At 40.2% G+C, this 14,256-nt stretch overlaps 1 protein-coding gene across 2 annotated transcripts; it reads right to left on the bottom strand.

The window, feature by feature from the left end:
• Positions 1-267: 267 nt before the first annotated feature.
• On the bottom strand, positions 268-8,900 carry paxbp1 (PAX3 and PAX7 binding protein 1). 2 transcript variants are annotated; one of them, XM_029518809.1, is made up of 19 exons: positions 8,476-8,900; positions 8,093-8,227; positions 7,635-7,742; positions 7,551-7,595; positions 7,039-7,260; positions 6,853-6,953; positions 6,117-6,340; positions 5,582-5,771; positions 4,427-4,550; positions 3,687-3,789; positions 3,460-3,575; positions 3,154-3,353; positions 2,912-3,059; positions 2,667-2,788; positions 2,459-2,535; positions 2,301-2,367; positions 1,887-2,033; positions 1,194-1,348; positions 268-1,039 (listed from the first exon to the last, which is right to left on the bottom strand). In XM_029518809.1, exons 1-19 carry the CDS (start codon positions 8,783-8,785, stop codon positions 919-921), a joined length of 2,715 nt encoding a protein of 904 aa, XP_029374669.1. In that variant the 5' UTR covers positions 8,786-8,900; the 3' UTR covers positions 268-918. The 2 variants fall into 2 exon arrangements, with proteins under 2 accessions (XP_029374669.1, XP_029374668.1); XM_029518808.1 differs by having other exon boundaries at positions 7,551-7,763; positions 8,105-8,227.
• Positions 8,901-14,256: the final 5,356 nt, after the last annotated feature.

The following is a 14,256-nucleotide window of genomic DNA, read 5'->3' as shown; positions in this document are numbered from 1 at the left end:
TATTACCATTATTACTGTTGTGCAACAGCCCCAAGTGGCACTCAATGAGTAAGGCACACAACTGGCTGCTGGCTTTGGTCCATTCAGTATTCATGACTATTGCGTTGCAAAGACTTAGGGAAAAATTGAATTACTTATAACAGTTCTATTTCAGTGATTAAAAATGTTATGATTCTTCAATTGAGGCATTTCATTTGATAGTAATGCATTAGGTAACACACTGAAATTTCCTCCGGGCCACACCTGGAATGTGAATCAAAACTTATCAATCTTTCAAATTCAGATTTTATTCACAGGCAAACAGAATACTAAAACGAAAAGGTCTTACAAATGTGATTAGAGAGCTGTGAGCTCTGCTGTGGTCACCAGGACGGTCTGTGGGCGACAGACGAATACTGGACGATGAAGTGGGGATCAACAATCAAGTCAACGGTCACTCTCTGTGCCATTTCTACCTTTTGGACATCTACCTAGTTTTTTACTTTTTTGGCACCTATAGAAAAGAGCATGTGAGATAAATAGTGGAGGTTAAGCAGTTTGTACAGATAGCCAGGGTGATTATACAGAGAAATTTGATTCTTGAACAGTAATTGAGGTCAACAAATGTTTACTCCTAATAAATTATGCATTTAAAATGTCAGCATTGAACATAAGTGACTGACTGTTTTGAGCTGACAATGCATGGCCTCATTTCAGCACGAGTCCTGTGTTGGTAGGTGTCTGAGCCCATCTTTTTATACATTATTCACAATATTTACAACAAGATTTTTACCTTCCTTTTTCAAGGTCAAAAAAACTGCTGATCTTAACTTCAAATTCATTTGTGTCAGTTTCCATGAGTCCAACTCAGTGATCCCACAGTGCCAAACGTGCTGAATGCAACAGAAGACAAATGAAAGGCTACTGCAGTCATGTCTTCTACGACTTTGCTTCCAATAGTGGTTTGATGTCTTTAATTCCGTGCTCTGCTGCCAAAGTGATGATGTGGTCAAGAGCATTTACGTGGCCCAACATCTTCACAATCTCTTTGACTTGTTCCCTGTTGGGAGATAAAGTTGTGTTAGAAGTACAATAAGCATTGTAACACTTTTACCTGATACAACTCTATTCAGCTTACAGCAGATGACATCATGAACGAATTCAACATCCCCAGTCTGACAAACTAGCTGTATGTACAGAAGGTACCCTCTTACTTGGCACTGCGGCGTTCCACATCTGATCCGCCAGCACTGCTGCGGTGCAATGAGTTTGCCAGGTGGGTGAGGTAGCGACAAAATGGCTCCAACTGAGGCAACGTCTGCTGGCCTTTTAGCCCAGAGAACCATTGCAGTGGCAAACACTCCACCACCTGAAACACGAACAAGTACAGATGAAAGCTGCACCAGTTCACACTGATCTGGGCCAAGAGGATTTTGATATAAAATACAAGCACATCTCATCATTACTCAGGTGGCTAAAAAAATATCTCTATTTTTAGATAGGCAGGCAGATCATGTACTTTTAAATACAGAAAGATTTCCCTGAAATTATATTTGAAACCTTTTCTCATCTCAGGCATCTGGTAAAAGATGTATAGATCCAGTGATTTGGTTATTAACAAATAAAATTGAATTCAAAGTTAGCCCATCCCTTTCAACATAAGACAAACTGACTTCATTCATACCCAAAGATGGGATATTAATGAATAGAAACTTGGATGAACAACTTTCAGTCAAATAAAAGCTTGCCGTTAAATTTACCCTTTGAAGGTCAACTTTTTCAACATGAAACAGGTAAAGCACTTTAAAAACAGCTCATTTAACATGAACAAGCCACTTGCTGCAAAAGTACCTCTTTGTTTTGACACAATAGATTAATTGGCAAAAAGAATTAGGTACTTCACCTACCTTCTGACACTTCTCAACATTTTCTTCTCCGGTCTCTGCGGTCTGAAGTGCAGATAGAATGTATCTATTTACAGTGCTGTCTAGTGCCAGGTCCCTAAGACAGGAACTGGATAAGATGCCATCCCACTGCAAGATGTTGCCCAGCAGCTGTGCAATTAGTGGACAAGAGCAACACATCATCATGCAGGCTCAATAACCAATTGGACTGCTGACACAGCTTTCAGCTACCATTGCAGGTTGCGATGCAAACTATATCATGTAAATACAAACACATCTGTGACGACTCAACACATACACTTCCATTAAATAAATGTTTTATTGCACCTCAATAAACAACCCGACAAACTTGTGTGTCCACCTCCTCTAGTCATTCAGATTAGCTTAAGAAGACAACTGTGAGTTGTTTGCACAAACCTTCACACAGGACCAAAACTGCCTCTGGTAGAATAAGTAAGGACTGCTGTTCTTGTTGTCCAACACACTGAATAAAAGCAAAACACACACATTTAATCAGTTATCCAGCATCATCATATGGATCTCAGAAAAAAACTGAACTAATTCCAGTAACATACTTTTTGGGATAGAGGGGAAGGAAGACATCTTCATCCAGAGTCCGCCTGGTTCTTAAGACAACTGTTTTCAAAAGCTCCTGATGGAGAAAAAAGGAAATTCAAATGGCAACAATTCTTCCCCAAGACTTAATTCAGTCTGTTAATAAACAGATAAAGATTAAAATAAAGAAAACTATGTATATGGAGGTATCGACAGCCTGGACAGTACCTGTGTGTATCGGTTGTCCCCATGCAGCACAGTGGGGTAACCTTTCATGAGTCTGTGAATGAAACCCACCAGCCTAGCTGTTTGACTGCTTGACAGTGGATCCCATACTTGCTCCGCCAGCACTACACAACGCACAACACACAGCAAACAATTCATAAATAGACATTATGTAATTGCTCAAACGGCATTGTTTTGCAAAGTTAATGTTTTGGAGAATGCTGGTGATGTTGTATGGGTTTTTCTACCTATGAGTTTGGAGATGATGACCTTTTCCACAATAGCAGGCAGTAAACTGATGTCCCCATCTCCCATCTGCAACGTGGTGTGCTCCTCGAAGCCGTAAAATAACAGAGACTCAAACCAGAGCATGTACTCAAAGTTTGCACACTCTGGCTGCATGGTAAGAAAAGTCAAAAATGAGATTTCAGAATTTTCCATTCCCATTTTCAAAAAGGAAAATCTTACACTAAGCACATATGTGTCGTACCTGGAGAGGGTTCCATGATATCAGCTGTAGGCGCACTAAAGGGTTGAAGAGTTTGGGCAGACAGAGGCCAATATAAGCATCTCTGTAACAGTCGGCATAATGTCTCCTCCACACTTCAAAATGGGATTTGATGCAGTCAAGAGAATGAAAGTCCTCCACCACATCCTCAAATACTTTCTTACATTCCCTGATGACACGATCTGAACAAAATGAAAGAAGTTTCAGAATGCATTAGGCGTGATATGTGAAAGTGCATGTCAACTAATTTTTCACTTCTCAACATGATCAATGCTGTAATTGCTGAACCTCGCTCCATGTCAAAGCTGGTGATGTCAGTAGATGTTTCTTCATCATCAGATGACAATCCTTCTTTATGCTCAGCCCTCTTTCCATTTTGCTCTCGAGCTTGTCGCCGGCGAGTTCTGCAAACCCACAAGCATAAAGCCAGACAATCAAAGCCCATGTCAAATAATTCAGACCATAGACTCCAGAAATCCTTGACATACATCTTTGAATACAAATGAGCTTCATACCGTCGTGCTTCTCTTTCTGCTATCCTCCTCTGACGACTGTGTTCTTGGTATGCTGCACGGTCTCGACCAAATGAGTCCAAATTAGGAGCCATGGCAGCTTTATCTGTAAGAGACAGGAATCATTTTAGAACCAGTAATGAAAAGTGGAGACAATCCATAACCTATTTCTGATTCTGTTCATTCTCTGAACTCTCAATATAGTGTCTGAGTTTTAAATAATCTAAAAGACTTAAATATTTATTGGATGAGACAGATAACATAGTGAAACAGTTATAAATTTTTATCCAAAACTCCTCCTACTCTATTAGGTACTACCAGCAATAAGATACAATATTTATTAGAGACAACTTTGGTATCATTCATTGCCCTATCACCTACCTGTCTGCAACTTCTCACATGTTACAGAAAAAGTGATTGATGACACGTCACTAATGTTTTAGTCATCTTCACTTAGTGACTCATTGTTTGTACTGAGTTATACCCAGCTGACTGAGACTCAGCCATTAAAGAGCAGCCACAACAGCTCCTCCAATTAAACAGGTTCCACGTTGATACATGCTCACGCACTCAGAATCACACCTCAATTACCACTAATCACACTTCATGAAAGAAACAAAACAGAGGTAGGGGGACACAAGAATGTGAACAACAAAGACACACACACCCCCCACACACACACACATACAGAGAACTGACGAGGCCGTTCAAATAAATCATAAAAACCTTCAAGATGGACTGACTTGAAAGGCTTGCAAACTCCGATGATTCATCTTTAATATCATCCTGTCTTCTCTGGACAAGTCGTGAGGCCCGTTGCCTTAGTAACTGGTGCATGGCAGCCTCCAGCTCCAGGACAGCAGGCACCTGAAAGATATGATGTCTTCTGTGACCTCTGACCCAAACAAAAGTGGGGCTCCGAGTCACAGGGATGTCTTGCTGGAGCATGATGGACAATAAAATACTGGAACCAAAATATCACTTGTGTCAGGTGAAAACCTGGTAATGCTTAAATATCTGTGAAGTTGCTTGAACAATATGGATTTAAGAGTAGCAAAACCAAGTTAAAGGCCCAGGTAAATGTCCTGAGAGGTTATTCCATTATCAAAATTGCAGTTAAAAAGTTTTTACCCAACAGTGATTATTTACTGTTCCAGTCATGATGTTTCCTAAGTAATAGGGGACTCCATATGAAGTCATGCTGATAATAGTTGATTGGTGTCCATTTGCCACCACAGTGCTTTGCACACTCCACCTAATAGGGTTAAAACCGACATTAGAGCAGTTGAGGAAACACAGGTTGGCAGCTGGCGGGCCAGTTCGCTCACCGTGCAGCTGCTGTTCTGCTGCTGCAAGATCAAGACCAAGTTATTCTGTGTGGACATGCGTTTACTATGCAGCTCTATAAGTGCAGGGAACATTGTTTATGTCAGAGGCATTTCTTCATGTGTTAAACTTGACTCATTCTCTTTAACTGACACTTGTGCATGTACTTAGCTCCACAATGATATAAGGCCCTCGTAAAGCACCAGTTCATCTTAAAATAAATGTATGCACTTCTTGTAGAAAGTATAAACTCTGTATAAACAGTTAATTATTGCAAATTATCATGAACTAACAGTATTTTCAATTAACAAAAGCTTCTTGGTGACCAAGAAATATTTCTGGCTAAAATTATAAACAGATGTGAGGCAATTAGGAAACATAAAAAGAATCCCAAGTAACTAAGTAACTAGTGATAGCATTTTCCAGAAAATAACTACAAAACATGACCAATTGGCTTTTTATAATTTTCAATGCCTCCGATTTTTCTTAGACTCCAACTTATGTGGTCAGCGATCACACACAGTCACAAAACAGAAAACATCTAATCAGACAGCAGATAAATTCTCCCTTACCTTTTCACTGAAACACTCAAGCAAGTCTCCAACATACCCTCGCATCTCTTGCAAGAATTTATATTGATCTGCATTGTCATTGGATGAGCCCTCCAGCTGCTGTATGGTGCACTCAGAGGCAGCTAGGTCTTCTTCAATCTGTTTGTAGCGCTTGGCGTTTGCGTTGTGGCCTGCGTGCATTTGGTTGAGTCTAGACACATGACATACAGGAAAAGACAGTAACAAAGGATGACTTAGATGGGGCTAAGGAAAAAGAAACTTTCTCTAACTTTGATGACAGACATTTAGGATATAGGAATTAATTGCTTTGGAGTGCACCCATTAAATAAAGGCATCATGAAAACTGTTTTTGGGAGACAGGAGCTGTAATTAGGGGGACTAATGCAACTGCCCCTCCTGACCTCCTTCTTCCCTCTTTGGCACTTGCATCTGTGGAAGAGCTTTGCTGGGTCTTCAGGACCACAGCACACAGAGATGGCAGTAGCTGAGCTGAAGACTGATATTAGATGGTGCTGCAGTCTTCCACTGAACCTACCTATCCCGCAGGCGTTTCTTTACCAGATCAATGGATACCGGGGTTAGATCACTAATAGGGGCCCCGTAGTGAATAGAGCCATTGTCTCCTTGGCCAGCTGGTTTTCCAGTCTGTGGCACAACAGTACTGTAGGTGAAAGGCATGCTGTAGGACGAGCCATAAGGCTGGGTCTCATAGCTGTTTTGGTAGTAGACTGTGTTGTCCTCTGGCTGATTGCTCTGGACCTGGTCATTGGAAACAACAAATAGTAACAAGCGTCATCAATGACCACAATTCTTTTGTTCTCCAAAATGTGCATAAGTAAGTCTCAATTTAGAAAATATTAAATAATAGAACTCTATGGAATTGCAAAACTATGATTACATCATCTCAAGGTATTAGATTTGTTTGCGTAGCTCAACGCTAACTCCAAGGTAAAATCCATTCTAGTTTTATCCATATAAAAACAAACAAAAAATTGCAGAAAAATCATCATTGACGAGAAGCGGGAGAACCCAAATGTTGAGCATTTTCACTTGGTTAATAAAATATAAGTTAGACTGACTAATGATTTCAGAAATGAAACCCATAATAACGACAGTCTAGTTGAAATAAATTCCAGTTTTTGTACGTAAACAAAAGCAACAGAATGAAGCAATAATAAAATTTGATAGAAGAATAGATCATCCATTATCAAGAGATTAACAGGAATAATTTAGCTCTTTTACAGCTGTTGAAGAGATTTTGTTCATCCTACCTGAGGTATGCTGATTCCTTTCCTAATTTGCTCTTGCTCCCAACGGCTCACTTCCTCATCCTGCCCTGCATCCAGTGCCTCGTCATCACTGCCCTCAATACCTGTATGTGTTAAACATTTCTTAGAGACAGTTGTTTTAAATTATATTAACTAATGTATAGTCAGTGCACTATAATCTCATGGTACCTATCTCCTCAGCTATCTTTTGTCTCTGGCTTTTGTTCCTGACTCCGCTAAAGCGGATCCTCTTCTCCTCCTCGTCTTCATCATCGCTGCCATCTTGGTCTTCCCGTACGAGACGTTTCTTGGTAGCCTCGTTCTCCACCAGGGGAGCTTCACCTCCAAGTTCTCTTGCCAGTTGCCGTCTCTTTCTGGCAGCATGGATGAATGCTGCATCAGGGATTTCCCCTATAATAAATAAAAAAAACTGGTCTTGATTTGATCATTACAGCCACACAACTGCAATCAAAAGTATGGTAACAGGCCATATGTTATATGGCAGAATATAATTAATATATGATGGTCAGAGGTGTAGGTTGGCCCATAATAGGCTGTAATTAGAATGGTGTGACGCAGCAGGTGAATAAACATGAAAGGCAGTTGTGTGAATATGAAATCCAAACTCACTTTTTTCTTCATTAAAAAAAAACAAAAAAACAGGAAAATTATTAACAAGATCAAAAGTTAGAGTACAATACCTGGTCTTAGGCTGCCAAGGGAGGAAAGTGCATTAAAATTTGCTCCTGCGTTGTTGCTCTTGGACACTTGATTATTTCCCTGACCACCTTGGCTCTTTGCTTCTTCTTCCTGCTCGTCAGCACTGTCCACCTCCATTTCTTCCTCTCCTTGCTCACTACCCGCTCGGCTAGCCACTTCCTCCTTAATAGCAACTGGAAACTGAAGTGGTACGTCTAGAAAAAACAAAGTACAGACACAGATAAATAAAGAGGACAAGCAATATCACATATCACAGGCTTTGAGTGCAGGATTGCAAGTATGGGCATGTTGCATAAGGAGTGAAATAAATTAAATGAAGCCTCACCTCTAGTCGAATTGCAACAATAATTTTTTGTAATTAGCGGTGTAACGTAGTATGAATGCAAAATTCATATCATCTGACATTTACATTAACTTCAAAATATCAAGTAAATAATGGCCTTCTGCCCTGTCCCATTGCAGAAATTTTGAATATCCTGATCGGGCAGGCTTTCACAGTTTGTAGAAACATTGGCAGAGCAGCAGTAATTCCCACCTGATTTTGGCTCCTGTTTGACATATCCAGACCTCTCCAGATCCTCCTTATATTCTTTCTTCAGCTGTTTTACAATCTTCTTGCTGTGATTGGATTTCTTCACTCTGAACACCTCGGATCCTTCTGTTTACCAACATGTCATGAAAGCGTGAAAGTCAGTGGAGAGTCAAGATAACTATGCACATCATCACCCAAAGTTAAGTCGGCGGTCAAATGATCGGATACCGGTTTGGGTAAAGTGGTTATCTACAATCTTTTATGAACTGTAAACACGATGTGAGTGCCCTCAGGTACAGTTAGTACTCTGACGGGACAACACGTTTTCTTCAGCTCAGGTTAGTTAGCTTGTTAGCATCGGTTCACCATGTTACCTTCTTCATCGTTGAAACTCAGTAAACTGGCTTTGGTGGGTCCCGGCACCGCAGCTGGCTCTTTCACTTTCTTTTCTCTCTTGACAGCTCGTAAACTGTTGAGGTTGGCCTGAAAGCCGTTGCTGTGACTGCTCTCCGTGCTGCTCGGTGCACCGACAGCGCTGTTGGTGTAAGTCTCCATAAACGGGATCTCTTCCACCGCAGGCCCGGCCGATGTAGGCGCCGACGGAGGTGGCTGATTCTCCCCCGGCTCGTCCTCGTCCGACTCATTCCTCCGTCGCAAGTTAGCTCGTTTCGCCTTTTTAAACATTGTGCTTCGCTGTCAAACGCATCAGTCTGAGGTTGGTCGTGGGGCACCTTACAACTGTGTTTGGAGCCAAAATATATTGTGTCCACACCGCCAGTCAGCCATTTTCTGTCTGTCGTTTCTTCTTCGTCTCCACAAATGTTGAGCCGGGACATACGTCACCGGCACGTCACTGCCCCCAACCGGACAAAACGAATATTGATCCGCACAGACAACTAGTTGTTTTCTATGTAAAATGAAGAAAAACACTATCTTAAAGAAACGATCTACCATATCTACATGAAGTATAAGTTCTGATATTGTTCAAAAGGAGGCCTACTTGCAAAACCTCCTGATTTGTCCCATATTCCTGTTCAATGTGTGTTTTAAATATTATTATTTTTTTGCATGGTTATGTTCATTTCAAAAGAAAGTAAACGTTACCATTACAATCCTTAGGTAAAACCTTCAATATATCGTAAGAATGGCAACTAACGCTACATCTATATTACAACACTGCACACTATATATTTGCCAAGGATGCTCACTAGATGCTCACACAACAGAGCTATAATAATTGTTATTAGTAATGATTTACATTTTTCTTCTATGAATAATGTCTGCTGTGAAAAAGGATTACAAAAGGAGTCAAAGTCAAGTCGAGATGTTAGTTTCTGTATGTTCAGCATTTCCTCATTATAAAGATTATGTCAGTGTACACACAAGTAGAAAGTCATATAAGGTAAATTCCCACACCTCATTTCTCAAAAATTGCCTTCCTTAAGAAATTTTCTCCTTTCATTTTATCTAATTTTCATAAACTCCTCATCATCTCTGGGCTATTCCACTTAGATTTTTACCTGACAGCCTTTTGAAAAATAGTACAGAGAAGATGAAAGATCCAAATTGCATACCTGTGGAATTGCACCTGATTGCTACAGTATGTATGTTTGCATGCTAAACACATGATGGAAAATGGTGGTGTTAAGAGGAGCATCTGTCTCTCCTAATGGAAACTGATAATATGTATTCTGGAGTTCCACCATGGTCAGTTCCTTTAATAAATGCCAGACATGTGAGCTGCAGTTAGTGAGGGTTATTACAGAGCCATTACTTGACACAGCGTAGTCTATGTGGTGGTAGCGATAATAACTGCTGAAATTAAAGTGTCACCACAGATGAAGCTGGAGTGATATGCTGTGATTAATTAACGTCAAGATGACCCTTTGCCATTAAAGTGATAATTGGAGATAAATATCTTCCCATTAATGGCAGAGTTTCAGTTTTAAAGTCCTAGAGCCCTTTTCCCCATAATAATTACACATTATTGAGGAGAAGAGTTAGCAGAGCAGAAAAGCTCTTATTCTGCTGTGATACAGTGAACAGTGTCCTGGACGCTATCAATCCTAATGATGAAACTTTATGGTAATGATTATTTACTGATCAGGTATCATTAGGGTATCACTTTTCGTTTAATCTTAATGTGTTTTTTTGTTTTTTTTTGTTTTTTTTGCTTCAACAATTTTTATGACACTAATTTGGAAATGTAGCCGTGAATCTTTTTAAATATATTGGTTCATATTAATGTTATAGCATAAAAGGAGCCCACATTTGTGTTTATTGCATATTGGTACATAAAGTAGACAGTTTTTCCAGTGAATAACAATTGCTCTCTTTATGACATAATTACCTCCACCAAGGAGGTTATGGTTTCATCCAACTCTGTTTATGTGTCAGCAGCATTTGAACTGACCTCGGTGGAAGGATGGGGCACGAGCCAGGGAAGGGATCGTTCGACTTTGGGGTGAATCTATATCAATCGTCTAGCCTTTTTTAAGGTCTGGTGTCTGTTGTATGTGAGGCTGCTCATGCAGTCTTGAAAATTCAGATTGTCGATTCTGAATTTAAGATGTTTACCTCAGTGAATGTGTAATAAGACATTCAGATGTTTATACTGCAAACCCACCATCCTATAGATCCAGGACTCAGTTTGGACTCTGACTTTATAATATAATTGTACTATAATTAAAACTATAGTGTAAGGGGCCAACTAGATCAAACTTACATTCAGTATCCATTAGGACTGTTTTGGACAAAAGGAAGCCACTGGGCTTCAGACACATTTGCACTGAGCCAAGGACAAGTTAAAGAACCTTTATTATGTTGGGGGATGTGCGAGTAAGAGGGGGTGGGGGGTGGGAAATGGCATGATTCCTTATTGAGACATATTACTCCAGTATGTCATGGAATGTAGAACAAATATATTACATGAAGCTATTAGTTGCCATCACAATTATAATAGATAAACATGTTTGACATTAACAGTTCCAGTCTTTAAGAAATTAAAACACACCAACCAATTTTAGACCATAAAGAAGAAGGAAAGTCTGTTTACGAGAAAAGTCTGAAATGTATCTTTCTCTTTCTTTGCTGTTCTCTGTGGGTTTGGTAGTGTTTCAGGAGGTTCAGCTGTGGCTAGGTGACCTCATCATCCAAAACTGGGATGTAATAAAAGTGTGTTCTACTTTTGGCACCATAAGGGCTTTCTCAAAGACTTCAAATGAGACTCAAACATGGGTCGATTGCTCTTTCAAACTTCTCCCAAATGGAGTTCATCTGAAAGCCACTTGAGGGCACTGCAGCCCCTTGTAAGGGAGAAGTGTCTTATTTGTGGCCAAGGTGTGCTCATAGTTCACTCATGTATAAATGCTAATGAAATACAATGACATTTCCTGATCCAGTGAATGTATCTGAAACAAGCCAGCATGAATATAGATGACATCAATACCTCCACTCAAAGGTTCATAAGGCCCATCAAATCACTCATCTCATTGCTAAGAGGAAGCTGTTGCCATGTGTGATTATTTATAAAATAAAAGCATTCTGATTTGTGGGAATGATATTGTTATTTGTTTATCTGTTGTTTATCTGCAGGGAGCCATGGTAAAAGAGAGCAGAGTGTGCCATCATAGTGCAACAGGAGTGATTCCACTTCAAATTGCTCCTGCAGGACACAAAAGTGTTAAAGAAAAAGTCGTAGAAGTCAAGGTTTCATTTGCTCTGACAGAACAAACATCAGGGTTGAATAACCATGCTTATTAAATACACAGTGTGCGTGTCAAGAGGTAATGAAGATGGAATGAGAATAAAAAAAGAGGAGCCATAATGGGAGGACGAAAGGATCTACACATTCCACCTCTCACTAACGACTTTATTAATGCAATATTATGTATATCAATTGAGACAAGATTAAGGTGCCAAAATTCTTAAAACAAACATTTCATCCATTAAAGCCCATCTATATATGAATCATGTAACCACGTGCTTTTCATTTCACAAATACAATCAGATCTTACAAGGGAGGGAGTCAGTTTTATCTAAAGATGGCTGTCTAATTTTGGAGCTCTCCATAGGTCCCAGTGCGCTCAGGTAATAGCATCCTTTGAAGACAGAAGATTAATCCTGTGCTACAAGCACACATGTACAAAGCTGCAAAACATTACTACTGTGGGTAACTAATTATACTTATCTCTAACCGCGGATCAGGATTCACAGAGGGGATTTCTGTTTAGGTTCTGCGCATGCTTTGTGCAAGCAGAGAACATTATTTCTCCTTACAGCAGAGGAGCAATAACAAGTGCATGTGCCAAGGCACAGGGGCCATTCTTAACAACAATTGCTGAGATGAAATCAAATAACTAACTGCCTCTGTTACCAGGAACAACCGCTTTTTTTTTTTTTTTAAACACAAATGGACCCAAAATCTTAGACAAACAGGATGACACATCGAGGCAGGTGCTGACTTTCTGATTTCACAGTTATTTATAGAGACAGAAAAGAGGGTGTTTGGTCAGTGAGTAGTGCAATCTATTCTCTGCCACTGGTTAATGTGCCTTGCATGGAAGACGATTCATTCATTTCAGAATGAATGAGAATGCCTGCTTGATTTTTTCCTCCGGCTTCCTGCATCACTTAGCAGAACCTGTGGTGAGAATCTGAGCTGATCATGGTGCAGGTATGTGTTTGTCTCAGACTTTATCCTATGCATGTGAATACTGCAGTGACCTTCATCTACATTCTTCATGCTTTAGAAATAAATTTGACATTACCCGTTTCACGCCTCTTTTGAACTTCCTTCCACCACTCGCTTCAGCTGCCTCCCCCGTTTCCAGTTTATACTCTTCCCATCTTCTAAGCAAAGCAGTTGTTTTGTGTGCAGAATTTTAGGAGTACGGATTGAAAAGTGGCAAAGTTTTTTTCTTAAAAGAAAAAATAAAATAAATAAAATAAGCAAAGGGAAGAAAGTTGTCTCAAACTACTGTGTCAGCAACATCACCTTTCCTTTCCTCCAAACCTCCTCCCTCTCCTCTCTCATCCATCACTCAAGGTAACATCAAAGCATAATCACTGAGAGACTTCGCTCTAGTTACACATCCTGTCCAGGCAAAGAAACTCTATGAGGACTTTAGCTCCTATGCACACTCACATGCACATGCACACACGCACACACATACACACAGAGTACACTTGCATTCATTTCCTTGAGATTTATTCTCATCCTAACTACCACTTGCACAACCCTTTCCTTAACGTTTTGATTTTAGGACCCACAACAAGAGTAATACCTGGAGTACTTCCTCTAGCTTTGCATATGTGTACCACAAAAACTTCTCCTCTTCCAAACCTTCAGTGTGTTCATGAGCAGGCACCGGCTTTCTGTTGAGGATTTAAGACCCCACACCCTGGCTCTGTATCTGCAACCCTTGAAGCAGAGGAACAGTAACATCATTTCAGAGACTCGGCGGCGAAAACTTCCCCACAGCACCTGTGAGCAAAGCAGATGGAGGCTAAACCCAAGGATGTGGCTGAAGGAGATGATGTGCCTTATTAAAAAGAACACAGAGCGAAATGATGATGTTTAAAACCACTTTGAAGCCTCAAACTGGTAAATAATTGATGCGCTTGAGAAGACTTGAGGAATGGCTGCAGTTCATAAACCTGAGGCTCAACCTTAAATATTCATTTCCTGCTACAGTCACATGCACTTGGGTGCGCCTATAGCTTATAAGAGCAAGTGCATGTGTGTTAAAGGTGCATTGATGCATTGAGTTAGAGAAGCTTGTGTACCAAGAGATGCTCCAAACAAACTGCTGTATTCAAGTGTGGGTGGAAGAGAAGAGATGGGAGATTTATTTTCTTGTTAATGATCAACTCAAACATCCTCACAACTCCCTCATCGGCGGACAACACAGCCGAGAAAGAAGCATAAATCCTCCCTGCTTTTCATCCGCCCCTTTACTATTCTTTCATCCCTGCAATGCTTGTAATGGTCCTGAGATTAGTGTTTGGATGTGTTAACTAAACTTCTCATTTGGCAGAGAGGGATGGTGAGTTTGAGGGAATTACTGTAGGAAAAAAAAAAAAAAAAAAGAAGAGAGAGAATTTTCAATGCGGATGCCTAAAAGATGAAAGAGGAGCTAATTCCAAGAGGAGTT

Source organism: Echeneis naucrates, chromosome 14, assembly GCF_900963305.1.
Source record: "Echeneis naucrates chromosome 14, fEcheNa1.1, whole genome shotgun sequence".
NCBI classification, from domain to species: Eukaryota; Metazoa; Chordata; class Actinopteri; order Carangiformes; family Echeneidae; genus Echeneis; species Echeneis naucrates.
This window is presented reverse-complemented; position numbering and strand designations above follow the sequence as displayed.